Below are 25,559 nucleotides of genomic sequence, written 5' to 3'. Positions count from 1 at the left end.
AAAACCATTTGAATATGCAAATACCGGTGCCCCTCACATAGAAACTAACTTCTATTTATGAATTTCTTTTCTTTCCATATATTTACATCCAATTCATAACAGCAAAATGTTACACAGGCTTTACACCTCAATCCTGTTGAAGCAACATTAATAGAAATATGTTCTATAACAAAAAAGTGGCACTGCTTCATTGCCCAAGTTGCCGAGTAGAATCTAATTTAAAAGTTGAGAAGTTCTAAGTAGGTACTACAATTAATTCACACTACAATATAACCTCAACAGCACCGTTAGATTTAAGAGAATGTATCCTCGCGATCACCCTCTGCAGTTTCACCCTCCTCCAGGTTGCTGAACTCCAAGAAGTGGGTTGGCCTGTGATCTTCATGGTAGTATTCTCTAGGTGTGCCAAGCTTCACCCCATATTTCATGCTCACAGTATGTTTCACTCCCATGAAGTTATAGTTCCATGGCCCATTATCGGGAACCTAGACAGAACAGCATAAAATAACAAGTTAGCAACTTGACGACAAGAAGAATTAATTAAGTTCCAGGGGCATACAATACTAGGTAGGTGTACTGTGGCAATTTAAACATAGTTCTGCTAATTCTTACCATGTAGAAACCAAGGAACCGGTCACTTAAAAGCATCTGGACTTTCTCGTAATGAGTTGGAAGATAGCCATGGGGATTGCTTCCTGTGTCCTTATTGACTCGTCCCCACTCATATCCGCTTGGTGTAAGCTTATATGCAGTTAATGAGCAGGAACCTGGAGTGAAACTGCAGGTCAAGATAATGCACTTCTCTCCATCCCATTGCTTGTTGTTTTCTAAAATCCGAGCATGACTAGTTAGATCCTGAGGCGATAACTGGGGAAGCTCATTTGGTTGTGTGTGCATCCATCCTAAAGGCTCAAGATCATTAAGGAAATCATGCTCAGGAAGAGCTGAAGGAAGATGAACTTGCTGATGAGTCCCCCACTGTGGTGGCATGGCAATACAACGAATTTCCTTAACTTGAGGATTATCTGGTGGGCTTATACCATACAAGTATCCAGCAATCTGAGTTCGTAGATCAGCTATGCAGATGAACTTCTTCAATATATTCTTCGGCATAATATAAGTATATCCAGTTTCCTGCATTTTAAGAATAATCCAATATCAGAATGTATGAAAGATCTCACTATACTCATCAAATCAAAACAAAAGGTGGATATGTACCTTTATGTCCTCTGAGTTGACATATATATGATTCACTCGAAGATAGAGATTTGTAGCTGATATTGCCCTTACGCGCCAATCTGTTTTGGACCCAAATGCAGCTTGCTCATAGGGACTAGAGGTGGTGACAATGAGTTCATCCCCATGCACATTTGTAGTCCTTGTTGTGACTGCTGTCAGCTGGCTTGCTTCCTTTGCCTGAATATATACACATTCAACAAAAAGAAATAACCCAAATTAATAAACAAAAAATATAAAGCCAAAAATCAACAATAAAAAGTAAGTCATATCCAAGTTTAAAGACTAGTAAAACATCACCTGTTTCTCAATCTCAGCTATCTGTTGCCTCTGTTGGGAAGGTGGCGTAATCTCAGCTCCAAGTATAATATCACGGATCTCAGACTGTGTTAAAGCTGATGTATTCACATTGTTCTTCTTGGCATAGTCTGAGAGTATGAGATCTCTTAGGGCAACCTCAACCTGAATCATGCATTATCATGGTTAATGCATGCACACAAAAAATCAATCATGAGAAAAAATCATGCACCTCATTAAAGATTCCTTGGTAAATCATACAAGTGTGATGTAGGTGTGGGAATAAAAATAATAATGAGAAAAAATCAATCATGCAGTACATAAATGATCTTTTCAACCTTGCAAACTTATTATTTTTTCAGAAAGAGAAGGAAAATATCACCGTTGATAAAGCACATACACAAATGCACACAAAACAAAATATAAATGCATGAAAACAAATCCAAATTGTATAAACAAGCTTACCTTCATCCATTGATCATCAGACAAAGAAGGCCAGATGTGATGGGGCTCTGTGATGATTGTTTTGTCAGGCTTTAGAAGCATCTTTGCTTTCTCATTGTTTACATGAAGCGCACGAAGAATCAGAATGAGTCGGGAGAATGCTGTGTATGATGAGATGCTCTTCAGCCAATCATCATAAATATTGAACAAAACCATTTGAGGCTCTGTTGCCTTCAAAATTAGATCACCAAATTTCTCAATCTTCAAGCAGGCCTGAAAAGGAAGCTGCAGTTCACTTCCTTTGATAACTATGTTGGGGAAATCCAACAAGTGGACCTCCAGTGGATCCAACATTCCTTTACGAGTAACAATGATTTGTTTTGGTTGTTCTTCCACAGGCAGAGACCGAACAAGAGCAGCCACTTCTTCTGCTGTTTTCCACTTAGCTAATTGACCAAGACGCTTCTGACCTGCCCACACACTTGTGTGGATGACCTGTAGGAAATTACATAACGATCAGAATTTAGAATCTAAACAAAAGGGGTTTAGTGCTGAAATACGCTGAAAAACAGATAAACCTTAAGAAACAGCTGTCCAGTCCTTGGATTGAATATAAAGATAGCACCATTGATAGGTTTAGTTGTAAGATTTCCTTCAAATGTTTTGTGGATTGTAACACGATACACATTGGTGTCATCAACAAACCATATTATCTGATTGCTGAAAATTTCTCCATAGTTTTGAGATGATAAATATGGTTCAGTAGGTTCGGAAGAATACAACTGCAAACCTTTCCTTATACGCTCTCTCAAGACATACAAAGCCGGATTTGACTGCAGATAAATAATGAACCATTACTTCAATTTAAGCATGAGATCAATTTTAAGTAGACACAAATTTAACTGGCCAATTACCTTCATAATCTTATTCATTGCCTGAGCAAGCAACGGTTTTGATCCAGGGAACCAGTTACCAAATGCAGAATGCAAATTATATGCCAGATCAAGCCCAATCATCACCCCTACACGGGAAGAAGCCATGTCAAGACAAATTCATAGCAGCCTAGCATCTGAGGTAAAAGTAAAGAAGAGATGCAAAAATATACCAGTTGGAGATGGATAGATAGACATGTTGTCTGTTGTATAATCCATAAATTTAGCACGAGTATATCGCTCAATGTCGTGAGAATCATAATCTCCCCAACGAAGTTGTACATCTATCCAGTATTTATTGCTTGCTTTCTGGTCAAACATATCCTTTGACTCGGCAACAAGACTAGGCTTTGACATAGGCCATCGATGAGCAGCAAATAGGAGAACATCTGCACAAGAGCTGTTCATTTTGTAACTCTTCCTTGGATGGATTGTTTCTTTCTGCACAGTTTCAATTTCCAAAGCATCCAACTCCTGATCCAAGACCTGACAGAGATCCATGACCACACTCTCATGAATCTTTTGCCAAAGATGAGCACGGAAGATCTGAATCAGAGATATCTTCAATGTAGGAATCTTGCCATGCATGAAAATTCCAGTTAAATCCAATTGCACTTGGAAACCCACGTAGACATTGGCCCTATTTATTGTAGGAGACCACCAGAGAGTGAATCGACGGTTAGGAATTTGGTTCAGACCAGATCTCTGTGCATTAGTAAGCTTCTTATATTTCATTGATTCCTCAAAACCTGATGCCTTTTCCCAGAAGAGACCTTCCCAGGTTGGAAAGCTGAGATTTCAAACAATATCTAATCAATGGCTGAAGTTTCAATCAAATTTTGTTTGCAACATGTAATTACAACTATACATAGACAGCCATGCTCTCCAAGGGCCACAGAAGTAATTACATTCTACAAATTGAGGTACTACTACATATTACCTCATTCTTTTTCATTGTTACATCACACTTGATCCATACTTTGAGAATTATAACAATTAAGATAAAAATCAAGTCTAATTAAAAACAGTACAATAAATTAATTCTTAGACTAAACAAGGCACTTACTATGTTCCTTTGAACAAGGTGTGCTCAAGAATACCCTCAACACCTCCAAGAGCTTGAATGACATCAGTTCGGTAGTTGTTCAAGTTCCACAATTTCCCATCATGCCTTTGGTGGGTCCACCAGAAAGGATTCTGTTTTAATACCTGATACTGCTTAAAGTCTGTGCGCACTCTCCAACCTTTATCATAAGCTAAAGTATGTCTGTCTTTCTGGAACAAAGTATTTATACGTGGTATTCCCCTATCCCATGAATCCTGCAAATAGATTCGGAGAAATTTATTGAAACATGAATATTATCAATTCTGCTTATGTCAGAATTCAACTTATCAGACATGGACCACAACCCCAAAAACATAAAGCTTCTTTTAAATAAAAGAAAGATACTCACTTCCAGATCCTCAAGGGTTAAACGCCTATTCTGAGCCTGAGCTTCCTGCCTCTTCAGTGCATACTCCGCCCAAACACGTTGCGAATCTATGAACTCGCTTTCCCATGGCTGTTGAAAAAAAACGACATAATAGTCAACATTTTAAAAGCAGCATAAAAATCATAACATAAAATATTCCATAACAGATGGTATTCATTCCATTTATATTACCTGTATATACCGATAAAGATTTGGAATTAGCTGGTCCTCCTCATGGCTCATTCCACTCCTGAAGTGGGTGACACCAACATCTGTCTGCTGACTATATCGGAGATCACTTTGAGGAATCAATATGTGACCCATGGATAACATGCCAAGTCCTCCAATTTCTTTGGGGGTATAAAAAATGACTGGAGGAAATCTATAAGGAAAACAGAAGTCAGGAAAATTTGGCAAAAAAATAAAAATCCTCAACTCAAAACCATCTGAAGCATATACAACAAATATATACCTGCTAGGCATTTTCGAGTTCAACCCAATCTTAATACGTGTTTGGATTTTGTTTTCACATTTGACCAACAAATCTAAAAGTTCTTGGGTATGTACAGTTGCCTCACGGAAGTAAGTCATGAGACCTGTTAAATTAGCAAAATAATTGTAAGAATAAAATGATAGCAGTGTCTACTGTTAGACTGCAGCAAAATTTAATCAAGTTTTGACAACTGAAATATGTACCTATCAGGGCGGTATTCCACTTGTTGACAATTTTGGTAAACGTTGTTGAACCTGAAGACATAAGAATCTGCCTGACTCGGTTCTCAAATACCTTCATGTGTTCATCATCAACTCGTAAGAAAGCAACCGCAGTCCGCTCTTTGGTCTGTTCATTCTGCAAATTCCATACCCCATCCCTTGTATTGCTGAATGCTTCTTGGGTCATTCTTATTTTTGGAAGTATTCGAACTTCAAACCCACACCTAGAGGTAAAAAATAAGATATATCACAAACTGCCCTGTTCACTCTTAATGGGTATCATAAGCCACCCCACACTTACCAGTCATACATCACAGGAAATGCTTAAACTCTGAAAACTATGTGGTTAGAAGACACAAATGCACTTAATGCATCATAAGGTCGACAGATATAGTGATAACAAGTTAGATATACATACATGCTGAACAGAAGATTTGGATTGTCCTTGCTGTAAACAGAAACAAAGCTGTTCTCCCACTCCAACGTTGTAATGCTTCTGGGCAGACGGTTCTTCATATCCCAGAAAACACTCCTACCAAGATTGACTAAAAAGTATAACGAAAAAGTATTAAAAGAACTCATACAAGTTGACATATACTTAAAAATTAGAATTACAATGGAAAATTTAAGTTTCACCATCATGTTTCATGAGCCTCATTCTCGCATCTCTTGGCCAACACTTCTTGTTGTTGTATCCAACCATATTCTCATTGTTGGGATCTGGATGCTCAGTAAGATAACGCTGGATAAGATCTCGAGCCTCTTCATGAGTGAAGCGGAACAAGATGTGAACCCTATCAATATACCTAGAATACAGCCTTATTGGATGCCTTGTCTCAACTTTCGTGTCCCAGTAAGTGATGAACTCATTTGGCATCTGTGGGGGCCCAGCAATCTCACTCCCACGCGTCAAACCAAGAAGCAAGAGATCCAGCACAAGTCCATAATACTGTACGACAAATGAAGCAAACTGAAGACCACGTATGAGGCCATAAGAGTTTGTATGGCTCATATCTTTGTAGGACAAGACAACATTGTTCTTTGCAGTGACATAATCTGCAATATTGTGGTCAAGGACCAATCGCAGAAGCCTACAACAGACCATCAAAACAAATGTTATTAACAAAACAGAAGCCTCACTGATTAATAAGTAAAAAGATTGACAAGATATTTACCTGTTTAGCATGGTCAAGTCCATCTTTTCAAAGAACTTCTCAAACTTAGTTTGAAGCATCACCACACACTGCCCATCACTTGTATCCCAAATCCCTTGCAGATTGTTTATACCCTGACACCATTTATATACCAAAAGTGGTGGAGGCTCCGAATCTGCAGGCTTAATCCAGTTTGGAAAGAGGTGTCGCTTGTCACCTTCATACCATAAATACTGGTCAAGATATGCATCTGTAATTTTCTCCAGCGGCTCAATTTCATAAACTGGAATCAAATAGCTGTACAAGTCCATGAACTCAATCCCAACCTATGGATTATAAGTAAATCAAATTAATTTTTCAATTTAAGTTACAAGACAGAATGGAGTGCAAAAGTCAACAATAAACTCATTTTTCATACAACTCACTTCTTTAAAGGCACGCTGGGTGAGCAGATGACGCTTAATCCTTGACAAAGCCTCATGAGGATTATCATATGCTTGTTCGATGAGACCCAGCTCTTCTCTCTGCAACTGATTTAATCTGACAGCCACACTGTATGACTCTTTTAGCCTCTCTAGAGCAAGGATAAGTAGCTTTGTGTCATGCTTGTATGACAATGGTGGAAATGGAATGGGAGAAAATTTTCTCGATTCCAACCAATGCACAGTTGTTGTGTAAATAGCAACAGCTTCTTCTGGGGTGACATATGGACCATCTTTCAAATAGTTATGTTGTCGTTCCTAGAACAGGAAGATGATAATTGAAACAATATCAGAGCAAGCATTAAGAAAACTATCAAAAAACAAAACATGTTGCTGAGAAGAGCACAAATATAGAGAGAGTTAGAAAATAAGCAAAAAAGAATGCAAACCTGCTCAGCCTTAAGCCAAAGACGAGTCAATCTTCCAAGGTTCTTCCTACAAACAGTCTTATCTACAGTTGCACCTCGTCTAATACGCTCACGATTGTAGTGAGCAACATTTGTCCACCAGTCAGCTTTTGATTTGACATACCGAAGGATCATATTCTCAATGGGAACCGGTAAGCCAGGTACCTAGAGATCCATATAGTTAGACAACTATCACACATTATAAAGCACCGGTAAATGGGTAATCATCTGCAGATTATATTACCTTCCAAGGTATATTTGCTTTCCAACAGCGCCATGCCTCACTGAGATGCTGCAAAATAGTTCTAGCTTTGTTTTGCTTGATACCCTCTGCAATTTAAACATGGTTATAGCAATTCAAATAGATTCCAGGAACCAGACAGACATCAACAATTGCTGATAATAGGAAATCTATAATGTCAAAAGAATCTTACCTGGCATGGCATCAAGAACATCATGCATGACAGCAGCTCGAAGCTCCAAGTCAAAGTGACTTTCAACACGTTGCTTAGTGACAGTCTTGGCAACTCCTTTTGAATGGCGACCTTCAAATTGTCGAGCCAGTAAATTTCCTAACCATCTTTCCAAGAGAGGCACTATACCACGAAGGAAAAACAGCCACACCCTCCACATTGGAGCCCAGAATCCACATCCAGGTCCCTTACCCACTGGCCCAGTATTGAAGCGGTAGTAGATCAAGTGCTTCAAGTCCTTGCACATCCTAATCTGGCGCATCAGCCTGTACTTGTAACGATACATACCAGTCAGCTGACCCACATGAGAGAAAGTATATTGCAACCCATCAGCCAATTGGAAGGCATCCACATTACCCAGGCGGAACTGAATATTGGCATCAACTACAAGCTTTGTCAAACGCAGAATTTCTCGGCAAAGATGAAAAGCATTTCCAAACCTAGACTTCTTACGCTCTTTTGTAGTGAGAGTTTTCACGGGCTTCAAATTGAAGTTGTAATCAAGATGAAGGTAATTCAAATTTTTTCTATGAATCAACAGATTCAGCATGTTGTACCCCTGCTTACAAACTTGAAGACCTGCTTCAGCCCAATCAAGCTCTGTGGTTTGGAAGAACTTTGTTGCCTGGAGGGACCGGAACAAGTGCTTCTTCTTTTGAGCCTTGGGTGGTCGATGATGCAGCTCATTCAACACAAAACATTTCAACAATTTCTGGTAGCTGACTCGAACTTTTACCGGATAAGATGGAGGACTGCAGAAGAACACCACAACACAGAAATCAGACGGATATTTAATATATTTTTAGACTCTATATCTTAACATCATGAGGAAAAATGAAAAACAGAAATCAGATTGGATATTTAATATATTTTTAGACTCTATATCTTAATTCTTAACATCAGAAGGAAATAAGAAAAATGAAACTTACCAGTGCTCTTTATACCACTCTGACACAAGGGGTATATCTTCTGCTCGTCGCATACGACCAGATCTCATATTGAAAGGACGTGGAGCAAATAATAGGGAAATTCCAGCAGCTGTAGTATCCGTGTAAAGTTGAGTATCTTTCAGCAATGGCTCTACCTGCTCCGGCAGATAGAAATCATCATCCTCATCATCACCATCATCATAAACCTTCTTTTCTCGGCGATCCTTGTTAGTGGAAGTTATAGGATGTATCAAAGGATCATAATAAAATGCAGGCAAATCAGGATCCTCAGTTTTTATGTACATGACCATGGGAGTATGATACACCCCAAGCTTTACTTTACGAGGCCTGTTGTTATAAAGATGAGGGAAGGCAATTCTGTACTCGGTCCTCAGAGGTGACCGAATAATGAGTTTATTGATATCATTGAATTCATTCCAGTCCTCATCACCTTTCTCCATATCACGGTACAAAGGCTCAAATTTAGGGCCACCTGCAAGATGGAACAACTAAGTTAAACAGCATCCAAACAACTGCATACCTAACTACAGGATACAACCCGCTATTTGGGAGAATAAAAGACTAATAAATATAATATTTAAAATGACCACACACATGCATGCACACGTAAGCAGAAAATCAGACATACCAGGAATGCACATATTCAATGCTTTGGCAGTAAAGAATGACTCCATGTCAAATAAGTAGAAATAGTTGTGGTCAATTAAATCAGAAAGTAGCTGCCCTGCAAGCCGGTGAAGAGTAGCCATGATTGGAAGAGAAAGGTGCCATTTGCGGTAACTTGGACCATTTATAAGCTTTGTTTTCACAAGAGGCTTATGGTCATAAAACCAAGTATATACAGCAGAATCTTCTTCTTCATCCAACTCTAGTTGAATCGGCTCCAGAGGATCAACATCTAACAGATTATCAGCATAGTCTAGTGGAGGTTCCTCATCATCAAATGGTGGAAAACGCATTCTCTTGAAATGCCTACGATCTCTCTTCTCTCTTCGCATCATGATCCACATTGTACCCCACTGTACAATAATATTAATAGAAGGTTAATCATTCTACACAATGAGACAGCAACAATGATAGTGATCTAACACCATCTGCTCCGTACCTTCTATAAGCTCGCAAAAGTAACTACAGAAGAAGATGCAACAGAGATCAGAATACCTGAGCTAAATAAATAGGTTCAACAACCCAAGGAATTTCATTCACAAAAGTGATGGCTCCAGTTATATGATACAAAACCTTCACATCACGAACTTGTTCCCATGGCATTGGCATATTCTCAAGGAGCTTGTAAACTGCATGTGGGATGAATTTAAGAGCTCCTAGATAGACGCGTTTATCATGACGATATTTCTTTGAGGACATATCTCCATGGTCTCTGTCAAAGAGAACACCACACAATTCAATACTACCCCAGAAGCAAAAACATACCAAGCACACTAGAAAGAATACACATAACTCAATTCAGACAAGGCCAATCATAACCAAATACTAACTTATCTAAAGCAATATTCAGTCACAAGAGTTTAGTACCTAAGGTTAAAGCTGACAACTATAATCAAGTAAGCTCATTAACTTTTTCAACTTCACCATTAAGAAAATCCCATGTCCTTAAAAGGTTTCCCAAGTGGGCAAAAGAATTCAATAGCAATCCAATCAATTTTTTAACATCAATTTTCGAATTTTCTATTTGTCAGCAGCTCTGCACTAATAAATAAGATCAAGTTACGCACAGAACAATGAACTTCAAACATTAGTAAACGACAAATACTCATATTTACCTATATACACAAAAAAATAATAATTACCCGCTCAAAGAAATCTAGAGAGAGAAATTAGATTTTCTTGAGTGAAGTGTAATGTTTGTCATGGGTACAGTCTACATTCACTGACGAGGATCATTAAAAGAATTCACAAATTGATTAAATAAATTCAAAAATGAAAAACCAAAACACCATTTTACACTGAAAGAAACCAATAAAGTAAAACCGTATACTAAATTCCACCAGAAATTTTCAAACAAAATCTACAACTAAAAGAAAAATGAAGAAGAAGAAGAACAAAGCTACTGACCTAATAATCTTCCTCACGTGCTCTGGAGGCATGTCCTCTTTCTGGGCCTCAACGAACCCAAACTTCCTCTTATCTCCATATCTCTTCGAGTTAAGTTGCATCCATTTTCTAGCTTTCTCCTCCAACATCGCCTCCGCCTCTTGAGGCGAAGGCGTCGTTGTAAGCACGGTATACGACGGCTGCGACGGGGGCGGTATAGGCACAGCTCCACTCGTCCCCGGCGGGGCTATCGCCCCCCCGTTGTTGCTGTTGTTATACATGGCGGTTGATAGTGACTACCCCGTCTTTGAGATCCAATGTCAAAACGAAAATAAATCCTAGAAACCCCACAATAAACCCACGAGCGATTTTATATAACTGTTGCGTTTGTTCTTGTGATTGAATTTGGGTTTTGGATTCACAATGATGTTTAGGGTTCTGAGATTTTGCTTCTCTCCCTCCCTGAGTTTGTTTTGAGAGAGTAAGGTGGAAAATTAGAGACAAAGGTTTGAGGTTCAGGCTTCTGCGTTCTGTACTTTGGACACATGACGGTGTAATGAGAGATGAGTGTGCGGACCGACTTTAGATATCGGGCCTTTCAAGGACCATATCTTGTTGGACCCTAAAATGTAGGCCCAATAATGTTTAAAGATACTGTCCGTAGGATCAAAATTTTCAATTTTCTTATTTTTTTGTTTGACTCCCATTTGTAACAGAAGCCCAATTTCACAAATTTGACACAAAGGGGCCCAAGAACAAGAAGTTCTAATTGAAAATCTGTCGGAGCGGAGGGAAAAATTAAAAATTACAGGAACATTACCTATTGAATTTTAGCGCACCCATTTCAGTCTCCCATTCTTATTTTCATTTCTCATTGCTTTCTTTCTCAACACCCCGTTGATGCAGAAGCAGAATACATCAAACACAAGCATCTCCACTACTACGGAGACGAGTTTGGTGACAAAGGGAGGGAGTCTTCGTGTACCCTTATCTTGTTTTTGAAAACTCAAGAATAAAAAATGCTTATATCACATTGCAAGCTTGGAAACAAGCTACTCTCTCATATCCTTACAAATTTGCTCCGAATTAAGTAGGATTTGATGTCTACAACTCTTATTCAAACATTACCATTTTAATCACAAACACCATCATAACATTGTCAATGTTATCATCTCCACCATTGTCACTATCATCAATAAGGAAAACAATAAAACATAATTGAGAATATTCAAACTTTGAGAATCAAGGCTTAAGTTGATGTTTTGATGACATTAATTGAATGTTTTAATTATAAATTGCATGTATTAGTATAATAATGACAATGTGTTTAAAGATAATTAAATTATTATTAATTATATGATAATATGTCTTTATTAATAACCAACATTGTGTACATCAAGGTGTAAATCATTGTGTTTGATGATAAAATTATTTATGACAAAGCTATAATAATTGGTTTCGGTAGGGTTTGGCAAAGGCACAATAAATGCATCTAATCTAAGAGCCTCGTTAATATCCCTCATATTCAAGAAATTATTCTATACCTCCCTGATAGTTGTTTATTGATAAAAACTGGACAGGGTGGGTTAAAGTTACGAATCCATATCTAAGCCATCCAACCAAAAAACTTAGCTCGTGTTGCCAAAATAGTAGTGCATTAAAATCCACAACCAAAAAGTTGAAAACCTCCGCAGGAAGCAAGCAGCTGGTGGTGCACAATCAAGCTCGCGACCCACCCTTTAATCTACTTAGCGGGGCACCTTTACGTCAGGAAAGAATGGGAGGGAGGAAAATGTGCGATTTTGGTTTTTAAACTTCGATGGAGGAATAAATCACCAGCGGCGTGGAAGACACGGAATCCACGTGTGGGTTAGATAAAGCGAGTAGGGCAGCAAACGCGTACAGTTTAATCCCGCCCATTTCTCCAAAAATAACAAAAATAAAATCGCGCTCGCAACGGTCTCTTCCGGAAACAAGTAAAGAAGCTAAAGGAGATCGGATGGTGTGTCAGCTAATCTTATATTCCCCTGATTGTACTTAGAAACAAAATCAAAGAGGAAAAGAAAAGTTTAAACTAATACAGAGACTGTGTAATGATGGTGCGCGTTTTGGTAGAGAGACGATGCGTGGCTCCGGTGACGGTTAAGGACGATGGTGGTCATAATCTCCGTCATAATCACGGCCATGGCCGCGATCATGATGATCTTGATTTTTATGAATATAATGATGATTATGATTATGAAGGTAGTGTTGGACAGAAGCTTACGTATGCGAGGCTTCCCCAAACTCAGCTCACGCTCTCTGTTTTCAAGCTCGACGGTTCTTTCTTCGGTTCGCAATTCTTTTTTTGTTACTTCTAACGTCATTGTTTCGTGCGCATTTCATTTTCTGAAAGGCTTGTTTTTAAAAAGCTGCATTTTTTGTTGAAATCACTTTTTCATGAAATCATTTTGAAATTTCTTTTTGGAAAAAAGGCGTCAATTAGATGCTTCTCCTAAAAACCACTCGGATGATTTTTATTTTTAAAAGTTCCTTCATCTGTTTTGATTATTTGGCTATATGGATGGGCTACTCCCCAACGCGCCCTTGGGGAATTCTTTTTTGAAAATCACAAGCTGAAAATGGAATATTTTTGTCTATAGAAGGTCATTTGGTATATACTTGTCATTATTGAGTTAATTCAAACAGAACTGTGAAATTGTTGTCAAAGAGAGAAGAATTTCTGAGTGTTTGACGTTGGAGTTTGGTTTGACTGAAAATTTTGTTTGCAGATGTGCATGTTGCGAGGAATGTCACAGTGGCAAAGCTTAAAGAAGCCATAGAGGAAGTTTTTGCTTCGTCACCAAGGGACGGCCAAGGACAAATTTCATGGTAAAAATTTGATTTTTTGATTATACTCAGATTACATATGTGGCTATGATGATTTGGGTATATTTATTTAATTAATTTTTAATTTGATGAGCTCAGGATGCATGTTTGGGGACATTTTTGCTTATCATATGAAGGTCAAAAGTTGGTTAATGACAAAGCTCGCATTCGGGATCTTCGGATCAAGGATGGTGATCAGGTTTGTCCTGCTCTTTAATGTTTTAACTTTTAAGGGACTCTTAAGAGTTCTTTTTTACTACCTTGTCATGGTTTATCTGCAGCTTGGAATTAGAAATTATCATAACTTTAAGATGATAACGCATTTGCATACTTAAGGTACCCGTGGATGATTATAATATGAGTTATCTTCTCTACAAATAGGGATTTGTTTGTTGGAAGTCCAAAATCTTACTTTTAGTTGGGGAACACTTGTAGACTAAAAGCTCCATTTGCTATGGGTATGTTAGTTAAGCAGTAATTTTGGGCCAATTATCAGCAGCAGTTTAGGAGTAATTTTGGGTCAATTATCAGCAGCAGTTTAGGAGTAAGTTTGTCCATAAGTTTAGGCTTCAGTTTCTCTTTTTACAGAATTGTAAAATAACCGTTACTCATTGTGTTATATATAGTTGTATCCTAATTCAATGTAAATAAGATATTTTCTTCCCTTCAAAATTGTCATGGTATCAGAGCCATAACTCTCTACCAATCCCTTTGTTCCTCTACTCCGGTTAACTTTCTACTATATTCTGGTTCATATTACATCTGTCATTACTAATATGTTCATATAATCAGACATCTTCAGTCATGGCTACAGAACATCATGATGTCCTTACCATCAAATTTGATGGAAAAAAATTATCCCCTTTGGGAATTTCAGTTCCGAATGTTTGTTGAAGGAAAAGCATTGCTAGATATTCTGGATGGTTCTAAAGAAGAGCCAACTGATGACAAAGAGAAAGCAAAATGGAAGACTGACAATGCCCGAGTAATTTCTTGGCTCCTCAATTCAATCACCAAAGACATAGCCATCGGTTTACGCTCCTTCAAATATGCATATGAAATGTGGAGTCACTTGAAAAAGGTATATACTCAGTCTAATCATGCTCGAGATTTTGAATTGGAACATGCTATCTCTGAATACAAGCAAGATGATAAAGATATTCGTACCTTCTACTCCGGAATCCTCGCCTTATGGTCTGAACAAGACATGAACTCTAGTTCTAACTTATCAGCAGTAGCTTATCATGAAGTAATGAAGGAACGCAAGAAGGCCCGGATTGTTCAATTTCTTATGAAACTTCGTCCGGAATATGAAATTGTTCGTGCCAATATTCTTAATAGAGAATCTCTTCCAGATCTGGATACTGTTCTTTCTGAGCTTCTTCGAGAAGAAACTAGACTTCAAAGTCAACAATCTCTTAATGCAAGCTTCAACTTTGATGCTGCTATGATTGCTTCACGGGATCTGAAATCAAAAGGCTTAGATATGAATCGTATTCAATGCCATGAATGCAAAGAATTTGGTCATGTGGTTGCAATTTGCAAAAAGAGAAATTTTTGCAATTATTGTAAGAAGAAAGGGCATGTTATTTCTGAATGTCGTAGAAAATTAGCAACCAAGCAAAACACTCATCGGGCTTATAAAGTTATTGAAAGTAATCTTGGTGCTTCAACAAATGTTCCTCCTATTGATTATCAAGGAATTCAACGTATGATCCAAGAGTCAGTGGCTGCTGCTCTTCCAGGTGCTATATCTAATGCTCTTACTACTACAAATTATCCAGGTACGAAATTGAATTCTTCTGTATGGCATATTGATTCTGCTGCTTCTAATCATATGACTGGTGAATTGAAACATTTCTCCTCCTTTGAATCCCAATCCCAATCCAATCATTTTGTTACTACTGCTAATGGTGAAAACTTACATGTTTCTGGTAAAGGCACTATTTTAATTCCATCTTCTCCTATCACAACCCGAACTATATCTGATGTTCTTTATGTCCCAAAATTATCAGCAAATTTATTATCTGTTGGCCAACTTGTTGAACAAAATTGCTTAGTTTCATTTTCTTCTTATGGTTGTATTGTACAGGATCTCAAGACGGGGAAGGTGATTGCAAGGGGACGTAAATGGGGACGAATGTTCTTGCTCCATTATAATAAGGCTCCAAGTCATTATTGTTTTCTCTCTGCTTCTTCAAATGATATTGAGTTAGCTAATAATCTTAGATTTTTATGGCATCGTAGGCTAGGTCATCCACATACTCAACGGTTAGATATGATGTTAAAGTCATGCATGTCGTCAAATAAAACGAATCCTTCTCTTGATTTTTCATGTGAAAGCTGTGCTAAATCTAAAAGTCACAAACTTCCTTTTTCGTCAAGCACATCTAGTTATTCTTCTCCATTTGATCTAGTGCATAGTGATGTTTGGGGACCATCCCCTATTCTTTCACGTATGGGATATCGTTACTTTATTTTATTTATTGATCATGTCACGCGATTCACTTGGATATATTTTTTGCGTAATAAAGCTGAAGTTCCTAAAATACTCATGTCATTTGTTAATATGGTGGAAACTCAGTTTTTAAAATGCATTAAAATTTTTCGTTCTGATTCAGGGGGCGAATACATAAACAATGAGTTGTGTAATTTTTTTTCTAATAAAGGAATTATATCTCAACGCTCATGTCCTAATACTCCCGAACAAAATGGAGTCGTTGAACGTAAAAATAAACATATCGTTGAAATAGCTTTAACACTCCTCCTTGAGTCTAATACCCCACAGTCTTTTTGGACTGAAGCTGCTCAAACAGCTGTTTATCTTATAAATAGGCAACCTACACCTATTCTTGACGATGAATCTCCTTATCTTCGTTTATATCACAAATCTCCAAATTATTCTCATTTGCGTGTGTTTGGGTGTATCTGTTTTGTCCACCTTCCTCAGCATGAACGCAATAAATGGTCTGCAAAGTCCATCAAGTGTGTGTTTGTTGGTTATGGACAAAACCAAAAGGGTTACCTGTGTTATGATCCTCAAAATCGTCGTTTGAGAATCTCAAGACATGTTGTCTTCTTTGAACATTTGTATTATTATAAGTCTAGGAATTGTGATAACATATCATCTATTTCTATTTTGCCATCATTTTCTGATATTTCTTATACAAATGGTGACTTGGAGACTTCTCTTAGAACAACATTAGTCCCCACTGCGTCCACAAGCATTGTCTCTCCTAATGAGGATCCTGTTGAAGCTACCATTTCTGAACAAACAAACCCAGTTGAGAATTCTGCTCCTCTACGACGTTCTTCTCGTCATATAAGTCCCCCAAAACAATATGGTTATTCACCAGGACAATATGGTAAATCATATGCCTTACACACTACATTGAATTCTATTTTTGTACCTAATTCTTATGCTCAAGCAGCTAATTTAGAGTGTTGGAAAAAGGCCATGGATGAGGAGCTCCACGCACTTGAGGAAAATCATACTTGGGAATTGGTTTCTCTTCCTCCTAATATATCTCTTATTGGCAGTAAATGGGTTTATTCCATAAAAATTAAAGCTGATGGTTCTCTTGATAGGTACAAAGCCCGATTGGTAGCTCAAGGTTATAAACAAGAGTATGGTCTTGATTATGAAGAAACATTTGCGCCAGTTGCCAAGATGACCACTGTTCGTACATTACTTGCAGTTGCCTTGGTACAAAAATGGTCTCTCTATCAAATGGATGTAAAAAATGCTTTCCTTCATGGTGATCTAAAAGAGGTGGTCTACATGAAACCCCCACCTGGTTATTCATTACCGGCACCTAACTTGGTATGTCGACTTCGAAAGTCTCTTTATGGATTAAAACAAGCACCTCGTGCTTGGTTTGAGAAATTCAGGGCCACCATAACGAGTGTTGGGTTTTCTCAAAGTCAAACTGATCATTGTATGTTCTTAAGAAAATCTTCTTCTGGAATTACAATTTTGCTTTTGTATGTAGATGATATGATTATTACAGGGGATGATCAAGAAGGCATTATTCATCTAAAACAATTTTTGCACACTTCTTTTCATATGAAAGATCTTGGTGCTTTGACATATTTTTTAGGTTTAGAAGTTCATCGTGGTACACAAGGAATCTACCTTTCTCAACATAAGTATACTGAAGATCTAATCAAACTTGCTAATCTGACTGATGACAAGGTAGTTCATACCCCTATGGAGCTTAATACTAAATATGGGAGAACAGATGGTGAAGCACTTACCAATCCTACCTTATATCGTCGACTTGTGGGTAGTCTTATTTATCTTACCATGACCAGACCGGATATTTCTTATGCTGTTCAAGTTCTCAGTCAATTTGTATCTGATCCTCGCCAAATGCATTTTTCAGCCCTTTTACGAATTATTCGATATTTGCGAGGGACTACTCACAAAGGGTTATTTTTCTCATCAGTTACATCTTTGAGTTTAAAAGGATTTGCAGATTCTGATTGGGCAGGATGTGTTGACTCTCGTCGTTCTACCACAGGCTGGTGCATGTTCTTGGGTGATTCTTTGATCTCTTGGAAGTGTAAGAAGCAAGATCGTGTTTCTAAGTCATCCACAGAGGCTGAATATAGAGCCATGTCTGCTGCTTGTTCAGAAATTGTTTGGCTTCGTCGATTGTTGGAGGAAATTGGTGTTCTAATTACTTCCCATATTCCTCTTTTTGTTGACAATACAAGTGCCATTAGCATTGCCTCTAATCCAGTATATCATGAGCGGACGAAACACATTGAAGTTGATTGTCATTATATCAGAGATCTTGTCAAAGACCATGTCATTTCTTTAAAGAAAATTCGCTCTCATGATCAGGTGGCAGACCTCTTCACAAAACCCATGGCAAGATCACGACTTGAATACTTACTTTCCAAATTGATGCTTCTTTCCCAGCAGCATCAATTTGAAGGGGGGTGTTAGTTAAGCAGTAATTTTGGGCCAATTATCAGCAGCAGTTTAGGAGTAATTTTGGGTCAATTATCAGCAGCAGTTTAGGAGTAAGTTTGTCCATAAGTTTAGGCTTCAGTTTCTCTTTTTACAGAATTGTAAAATAACCGTTACTCATTGTGTTATATATAGTTGTATCCTAATTCAATGTAAATAAGATATTTTCTTCCCTTCAAAATTGTCAGGGTAATCCTAAGTGAACATGTTATATTCTTCCATTACAGGAGGTTGACCCTGAAAATATGATCACAGGCTACAGTTCTGGGTTATTTTTAGCATTAGTAGAAGCTCAAAGTTAGTTGACAGAGACTCGAGACACAAAGGTCCTTGATAGAGAAGTAATTTGGCATACACTATATTTTGTTTAATCAAATTTGAGTTTCCAATGAATGTGTAAGTGTGACAACAGGATTTCTTGTTTATAAAGTTGGTTGTTGCAAATTTAAGTAATCTATGTTCACTTGTATAACAGTTCATCATTTGCATTGGGAGCAATTGCCAAGGCCATGATTTTTATGCCGCAAAGTGAAATTCTTTTTGTAGCTTTTAGTAATTAAGTAGTTATTTGGCACTAACTTCGTAATATGAATAACAGTTCATCATTTGCATTGGGAGCAATTGCCAAGGCCATGATTTTTATGCTGCAAAGTGAAATTCTTTTTGTAGCTTTTAGTAATTAAGTAGTTATTTGGCACTAACTTCGTAAATTCTGGTTATCCAATCTATACTTTTTAAGATAATCTGCTGATACAGGATAAACAACTATTAGTCAAATCTCCAAGTTCCTGAACGCCAAATGACTTTTCTTTTGTAGAGTCTTCAACTTCTATTTCTTTTATGTCCTCTCTGCATTCCGAGAACCTGGAAAACATTCTTTTACTCATTAGAAAGATGTCAAATGTGAATGAAATTTTATACATCTGCATTCTTGCTTTTTTTTTTGGGGGTGGGGGGAAGGGAGGGTTGTATGCATTCTTTGTGGGAGGTTTTCTGTTTTATCATTCGACTTTTTATCTTTCAGTACCTGCTTACAAGTTTCTTTATTCTTTCTGATTTGGTTTCTGCAGCTTCAATTTGTTAGGCATATGTCCATCGACTACTTACATTCAAAAAGACTGGCTAGAACTCAGAGTGCTGCTTCCACCAAGCTTTCAATGTAAGAGTCTCTGTTTGGTTTTTTTTACTATGGTTAACCATCCATGCTCATCATTAGAAGCAGCTTTGTGTTTATGTTCGGTTTTTTTACTAGGGTTACCCACCCATGCTCATCTTTAGAAGCAGCTTTGTGTTTACACTATAGTGTAAGCCATAGCCCATTTTAGGAACATTTTCTTAGACAGAAGTTAAAAAAGCTTATAAAAAAAAACAGGATAATTAACTTAGTCAAGAGATCTGAAACAGATAGCTCTAACCTTTTTCCCTCTTAAATTCTTATAGCTCATTCCTCTAGTTTTAGATTAGCGTGGTCGTGTATTTCAGGATATAAGGTACATAATTGTTTAAAGTGTTAGAGAAGTGAAAGTATGAGCAGAAGGTTTGTTGTGGATAATGAAGACAAGTCAAACTGGTAGACAATGGTTAGCTATGAGGCCGACATCCCTCGCTTGATTTTCTTGTTAATATTTATTTGAAATTTCCTTCATTTTCTCATTGTGCTTATTGAGAAGTGGAACTGATAGCTTTTAATGCAAGGTCATCATCAGGGTCAGGTGCTCAGAAAGAGACAAGATATACTTGTCTTGCTGATAAAGACAATTTAGAAAATCAAGAGGACAGCAACAGCTACTACAACCATGAACATATGGAGGAAATAACTGCACCAGAGTTCAAACTGGCTCACTTCCTAAGAGGGTGGTTTTCATGCGCCAGATTGTGGGGCGTTTCAAGAAGGACATCAGAAGGCAAGAGCTGTCCTTCCAGATTCGCTCGACATTACTTAGGGTGTGTTGTACCACGGGAGGGTACAGCTTTGACACTAATTAGGCATGGTTATAGAATGTAGTAGGCCAGAGTAAGAACAGTGCATCTTGATCTCTCCAATCTAAGGTAAGCCCTCCAGCCACATTTTGTTTAAACAATATTATGCATCAAGCTGTTTCGAGTAGGCTATATATTCAAGTATTTGTCTGATGCAAAACGTTTGCTCACTTGGTTCAGGAGTCAGGAAACTCAGAACTAGTTCACTGTTCATATTTTCTGGCTCTGTACATTGGATGTTAGATGTTCACTGAAAGCAGTTCTTTTGTTTGATCATTCTGTCGGTTTCACCAGGTGAGATTTTGAGATTTGCAATGGCTGAGCAGAATGCATAGCCTTATCATATTCGGGGTTTTTTGCTGGTTTAGTATTCTTGAATTGATGACAATTATTTCATTCATTTGCTTATAGTTGTCACTGTATCTAATTCTATCAAATGGCAATAAATTCTTTTTATTAATAGATACTTTCACGTCATTTCCTGTGCTGTCGATGGCTGAATGCTGATCTTGTCTTCTACATTGCTAATGCTTTTGTGCAACTATAATTTAGATCATAATAATCCACTCCACTACTATCTTAATCAAATGGCAGAAACAATGGCTCGAAAAAAAAGAGTTTTTTTTTTTTTGGACTGCAAATTCACTGCAATCCATTAATTTTGCAAAGCTATAGCTCCTGAAATTGCAAATCTCCTTATCACAGAAGCTCTAGTTTCCAGATTACAAAACAAATTGCTTTCCAACAATGCTTTTAGTATAAGTTTTTGAATGTGAAGAAGATTAGTTTGTAAAGAAGATAAAATGCCAATTCAATCTATTTATTCAAGCCAGCATTTTTAATGTATCAAAAGTATTCTTTCTTGTCCCAAATAGACTTCAATAACGATAATTATAGAAAAAGAATCTCGTAGATATCAAAGAGACATCTTAAAGGAGAATGATGGTGAGGGATGAACAAAGAGAATCATGGGATAAAAAATTGAAGAAAATGAAAAGTCATCCTGGGATTAAAAATTGGAGAGAATGAGAAGTCATCCGATAAGATCAACGATTTTTTCTTGAGTCAAACTTTCTTGACTCGAAATCTTACTAAACACCAAGTAGGGCTTAAGCGTAAGCAGCTCAGATCTAACCCTATTTAACCAACTATTTGCTAATAGTAGGGACGTATTTGACAGTTTCCAAAAATCACAATGCGACTTGTAGTATCTACTCTAAAAATGAAAAAAGTGACTGGTAAATGAATTTCTTAAAAGTTAACGACCTTTTTACGCTGCAGTTTCAATAAAACTGAAAAACAGAGACACAATTCCAAAGAATAGAGAAGAACAAAATCAATGAACGCAATTGTGCGTCAATCTCTCTCGTAAGTTCTTCACTTCATTATAATAATTAACTATGCAATCAAAATGTTCATCTGCTGTGTTTGTTTCTCGAGAAAAAACTAGAAAATTACAACTAAACCCATTCTTTTTTTTTTCTTTTGTGTAAGCTCTGAATTTCTTTGGTTTGGTTCTCAATATCTGAAAGTTTTAATCTTTTTTCTTCTTTGAGAACCAAGAATGTGAATATGATAGTCAAGAAAATTACAGCGAGAAAGAAGAGAAAATTATAGAAACGCAGCTTTAAGTGCTTACGTTTGTGAAACAGTGGTAAGGTCATGACGTGCAATACTAAATTGAACTCACTGGGGAAATAAGAAAGATAATGTCTTACTAACATTTGTTAGGCTGCTAAGAAGCTATGGGAACCTCAAGAATGACTTAAAGCATGGAGTATATATTAACATTGTAAGATAATTGAAATGCCTGAGTTTTCATTTCTTTTACCATTAAGATGATATTTACAAACTTTTCTTTAGGTAAAGAAAGGAAAGAATGGATATTTGCGACAATGTGGATTTTAGACTTATAGTTTTACTTGTGTCGTACTGTTGAAAACTACAATTTTATAGATTCTTTTGCTAATGAAAAATAATTTTTTTAGGAATTATTTTGGAGAGAGTAACTTGGAGGACCCAGAAAAGGAAGAAGAAATGGCGAAGAAAGGCATAAAAAGAGAAGGTGGTGGCGAGATTAATGACCTGTTTAAGAGAGTTCAGTGCATGACGCTTCAAGAGTGTGCAACAATCAAAAGAGGTAAAAGACTAGAATTTCCTTCTCTTTGTACAAGAGATTAAAATGTTTATATTACTGAGTTGAAAATCAAGTAATTTCCTTGAAAAATTAGAAGTTAAACTGAGTAAAAATTATATGGGGTAACTCTTCAGCAAAATTGGAAAACATTGCTCTTTATTAGTGGGCATTATTACTTTATTTTAGTGAAATAGTAGTTTTGTAGACAACCCTGAACGCAGTACCTTTAAATTTTTATGGAATGGGTTATATGACATATTATGAAGTTGATAATAGTCTTTTCAAAGTTTTTGTATGAAGAAAAATAAAGTCTGTCTTTGTAATGAACTTGATATTGGTATATTGCTTTCAATAGTCGAACTACTTTGTACAAAATTGTTCAAAATCCGCTAGCAAGTTGGTTGATAGTTGTGCATTGGTTGATCTTAACAAATCCTCTTCCTTGCAAAGAATAAGACTGCGTTTTTGAGGTCTATTCCATGGAAACCACTTTGTAAATTACACCAGACTCTGTTTTGAGGTCTATACATATGTGCCTTTCATCAAATACAAATGCATGCTTATATATTATATGGTAAAATCACCATATTATAAATGTATATGTTGCATTGCTGGAGTTGTTTTTTATTTTATTATATGATGGGTGCAAATTCTTTGAGCCATATCTCAAGCTGGTAGTTAAAGTCTTTCAGGTGAAGAGATCTCCTGTGAAAAATATGATCTGTGGAGGCAAAAGCAGAAGACAATAGCAGCTAGGTTAGAGAAACAGCTGAATTCAAGGTGGGAACTTCAGGAGCTAATTGAAGAACAATTGAACAGGTTTCATTCCCACTACAACCATGTCATGGTCCCAATCCAACTCAAGGATGTATCTGAGCTCCTCATGCCAAGATGGACTCCACCTCATGAGTTGGCTGCACTGTCTTGGCTAGGTGATTGGAGGCCATCTTCCATTCTTGAACTTATCCGCAGCATAATCTGCCCATCATCCTCAATTTCGTCATCATCTTCTTCCCAATCAACCTCAGCTGGGATAGAACGACTCTTATCACAGGTGATACATGAAGCACGAATTGAGGAGGCAATAATTGATGAGGAAATGTCTGAGATTCAAGCCACTTGTATCCTCCACCTCCCTTTTGCTTCATTGAACAAGAAGCAATCAGGTGGCTCTGCCTTGGGTTTCATTAAGGAAGAACTCAAGAAGATTGATCGGGTTATCAATAAGGCACAACAACTCAGGTTCAGTTTCATTGTAATTAAGATGAGAACCTTTAACAGTTTTTGTTACTGCCTAAAAAGTATTAGTTATTGACTGTTAAATATATTTAGCATAAGTGAATTGTGTACTGGTAACATCATCTACTTCTTTTCTTGACACTCCAAGCCCCAAATATATATGCACATAAATACACTCATGAACAGACATTTTAACTGTAGTAGTGACTGAAAATTCATGTTATTAACTGTTTTGTGAAAAATTGTATGACAGATACAAGACATTGGAATTGGCTGTGAAGAAGGTCTTGAGCCAAACTGACGCAGCGAAGTTCTTAGTGGCATTTGCTGAAACTCAAGATACTATCCACCAAGTTGCTGAGCAGTTGAAATTGCGAAAGGTTTTGGTAACTCTGCCTCCCAAGGCCTCAGGATCTAAGCTAAAAGCAAAAGATCTTGGGACTCACTTGTCAAACCAGAATCAGTCAATTGAATAATACACAAATATTCCTGATAAAAGTTGAGTAGTTGTCCAGGCTGGTAAGTGTTCATCACACGATTTTGACATTTTACTCTGTTGTGTTGTTTCATCTCTGTCATGGGTTATGCAATCGTACAAATATGTTTACACATTGGATTCTGGAACATACCATTAGTTCAAAAAATAGTAAAGATGTCAAAGACTAAGAAAAGAAATAACCTTTACCGATGAAATCAAATTTGACATTATAAAGTTTAGTGCTGGGGGTAGGATATGGGAAATAATCAAACAGAAAGGCTAGAAGTTGATATTTTCACCCTTCTGTATAATTTCTATTCACTATATAATTTTCCTTCGGGGGTCTTAGATTGCCTATGTGAATACTGGAGATGAGATATTGGAGGAAACCAACCAGAATGCATCAAAAAAAGTCAATCTGTATGGTTTCCTGCAATTCTCACCTTCAAACATTCACACCCATTTCTGCAGTTCCAAGTATCTCAAAGCGAAGGCTAACATGAGAGATTAGAGGAAACTAAACAGAAATGACACAATCTTGAATCTTTGCATAGAGCCTCAACAATCAGTTTTTTCTTATCTCATCCCAATTTATCATTTAAGAGTTTATCAGATTTTACATTCTTGTTGGGAAACTATTCAAGCCATAACCAGTATTTATAGATCTTCTAAAGAGCCTGCAACACAGCCAATAGAAACAGCAAGAATTGCACGATAAAAAGAAGTAAATTTGGGATCAACAAAAATAAATTTCGAAGATCAGTAACAGTTAGCTGTTAAGTATAATAATGCTTTTAAATATTCAAAGCACTTCCTTTATAATTACCATTAGCCAATATGAAAAACTAAAAATGTAGCAAAGGTCAAAATAGTTGAAATTTGGGCATAAAGGTAAAAAGATTTGCTTCGGGAAGAAGCATTGATTAATGAATTCTCTTTCTCAAATCTCGTGATGATCTCCTTGCAACAATTTTAGAAAAACATGAGGCCCTAAATCTTCCATGGGTCCAAAAATCATCCAAAAGATTTCTTTCTTAATCATACTACTCAATAATATTTCTTAAAAAGGAAATTATTCTCTAATTTTTTTCAACTGACTTCTCAAAAGTCACATCACACGTGAATCGTTAGTAATTATCATATATGAAAATGAACCAAACATGAAAATGATAAACAAAAGTTAGTTATCTTCCCTTACCGAATGAATATGACAGTTGAAAAGATTTCTTTATTAATCATACTAGATAATAATATTTCTTTTAAAAG

At 37.0% G+C, this 25,559-nt stretch overlaps 3 protein-coding genes across 6 annotated transcripts; 2 read left to right on the top strand and 1 right to left on the bottom strand.

Moving 5' to 3' along the window:
- Positions 1-33: 33 nt before the first annotated feature.
- LOC123211925 (pre-mRNA-processing-splicing factor 8A-like) lies at positions 34-11,143 on the bottom strand. Its single transcript, XM_044630904.1, has 24 exons — positions 10,635-11,143; positions 9,723-9,939; positions 9,190-9,580; positions 8,541-9,033; positions 7,573-8,363; positions 7,383-7,468; positions 7,121-7,303; positions 6,675-6,989; positions 6,271-6,575; positions 5,732-6,186; positions 5,514-5,640; positions 5,078-5,319; positions 4,854-4,977; positions 4,574-4,763; positions 4,364-4,471; positions 3,976-4,229; positions 3,083-3,699; positions 2,892-2,998; positions 2,556-2,810; positions 1,999-2,472; positions 1,537-1,698; positions 1,219-1,416; positions 613-1,134; positions 34-485 (listed from the first exon to the last, which is right to left on the bottom strand). Exons 1-24 carry the CDS (start codon positions 10,892-10,894, stop codon positions 294-296), a joined length of 7,068 nt encoding a protein of 2,355 aa, XP_044486839.1. The 5' UTR covers positions 10,895-11,143; the 3' UTR covers positions 34-293.
- A 1,310-nt stretch (positions 11,144-12,453) lies between these two features.
- LOC123210804 lies at positions 12,454-20,916 on the top strand. 4 transcript variants are annotated; one of them, XM_044629288.1, is made up of 6 exons: positions 12,464-12,944; positions 13,385-13,484; positions 13,581-13,680; positions 19,530-19,618; positions 20,155-20,508; positions 20,620-20,916. In XM_044629288.1, exons 1-5 carry the CDS (start codon positions 12,707-12,709, stop codon positions 20,462-20,464), a joined length of 837 nt encoding a protein of 278 aa, XP_044485223.1. In that variant the 5' UTR covers positions 12,464-12,706; the 3' UTR covers positions 20,465-20,508; positions 20,620-20,916. The 4 variants fall into 4 exon arrangements, with proteins under 4 accessions (XP_044485226.1, XP_044485224.1, XP_044485225.1 ...); XM_044629289.1 differs by lacking the exon at positions 20,620-20,916 and having other exon boundaries at positions 12,460-12,944; positions 20,166-20,358; XM_044629290.1 differs by lacking the exon at positions 20,620-20,916 and having other exon boundaries at positions 12,461-12,944; positions 20,172-20,358.
- A 791-nt stretch (positions 20,917-21,707) lies between these two features.
- On the top strand, positions 21,708-24,488 carry LOC123210867. Its single transcript, XM_044629357.1, has 4 exons — positions 21,708-21,807; positions 22,428-22,579; positions 23,269-23,818; positions 24,069-24,488. Exons 1-4 carry the CDS (start codon positions 21,779-21,781, stop codon positions 24,289-24,291), a joined length of 954 nt encoding a protein of 317 aa, XP_044485292.1. The 5' UTR covers positions 21,708-21,778; the 3' UTR covers positions 24,292-24,488.
- Positions 24,489-25,559: the final 1,071 nt, after the last annotated feature.

The sequence above is a fragment of the Mangifera indica genome, chromosome 3, assembly GCF_011075055.1.
Source record: "Mangifera indica cultivar Alphonso chromosome 3, CATAS_Mindica_2.1, whole genome shotgun sequence".
Lineage (NCBI taxonomy): Eukaryota > Viridiplantae > Streptophyta > Magnoliopsida > Sapindales > Anacardiaceae > Mangifera > Mangifera indica.
Note: the sequence above shows the minus strand (reverse complement) of the source record. Positions and strands in the feature narration are given on the sequence as shown.

Excerpts from the sequence above, each read along its gene's own strand:
- LOC123211925 (XM_044630904.1), bottom strand. The coding sequence starts at position 10,894 with ATGTATAACAACAGCAACAACGGGGGGGCGATAGCCCCGCCGGGGACG. Across the intron at positions 6,990-7,120 it reads TTTGGCTTAAGGCTGAGCAG|GAACGACAACATAACTATTT; the intron begins GTTTGCATTCTT and ends TTCCTGTTCTAG. Across the intron at positions 2,999-3,082 it reads TATCTATCCATCTCCAACTG|GGGTGATGATTGGGCTTGAT; the intron begins GTATATTTTTGC and ends CTTCCCGTGTAG.
- LOC123210867 (XM_044629357.1), top strand. The coding sequence starts at position 21,779 with ATGAACGCAATTGTGCGTCAATCTCTCTC. Across the intron at positions 22,580-23,268 it reads GTGTGCAACAATCAAAAGAG|GTGAAGAGATCTCCTGTGAA; the intron begins GTAAAAGACTAG and ends AAAGTCTTTCAG. Across the intron at positions 23,819-24,068 it reads AATAAGGCACAACAACTCAG|ATACAAGACATTGGAATTGG; the intron begins GTTCAGTTTCAT and ends ATTGTATGACAG.
- LOC123210804 (XM_044629288.1), top strand. The coding sequence starts at position 12,707 with ATGATGGTGCGCGTTTTGGTAGAGAGACGATGCGTGGCTCCGGTGACG. Across the intron at positions 12,945-13,384 it reads GCTCGACGGTTCTTTCTTCG|ATGTGCATGTTGCGAGGAAT; the intron begins GTTCGCAATTCT and ends TTTTGTTTGCAG. Across the intron at positions 19,619-20,154 it reads GCTTCCACCAAGCTTTCAAT|GTCATCATCAGGGTCAGGTG; the intron begins GTAAGAGTCTCT and ends TTTTAATGCAAG.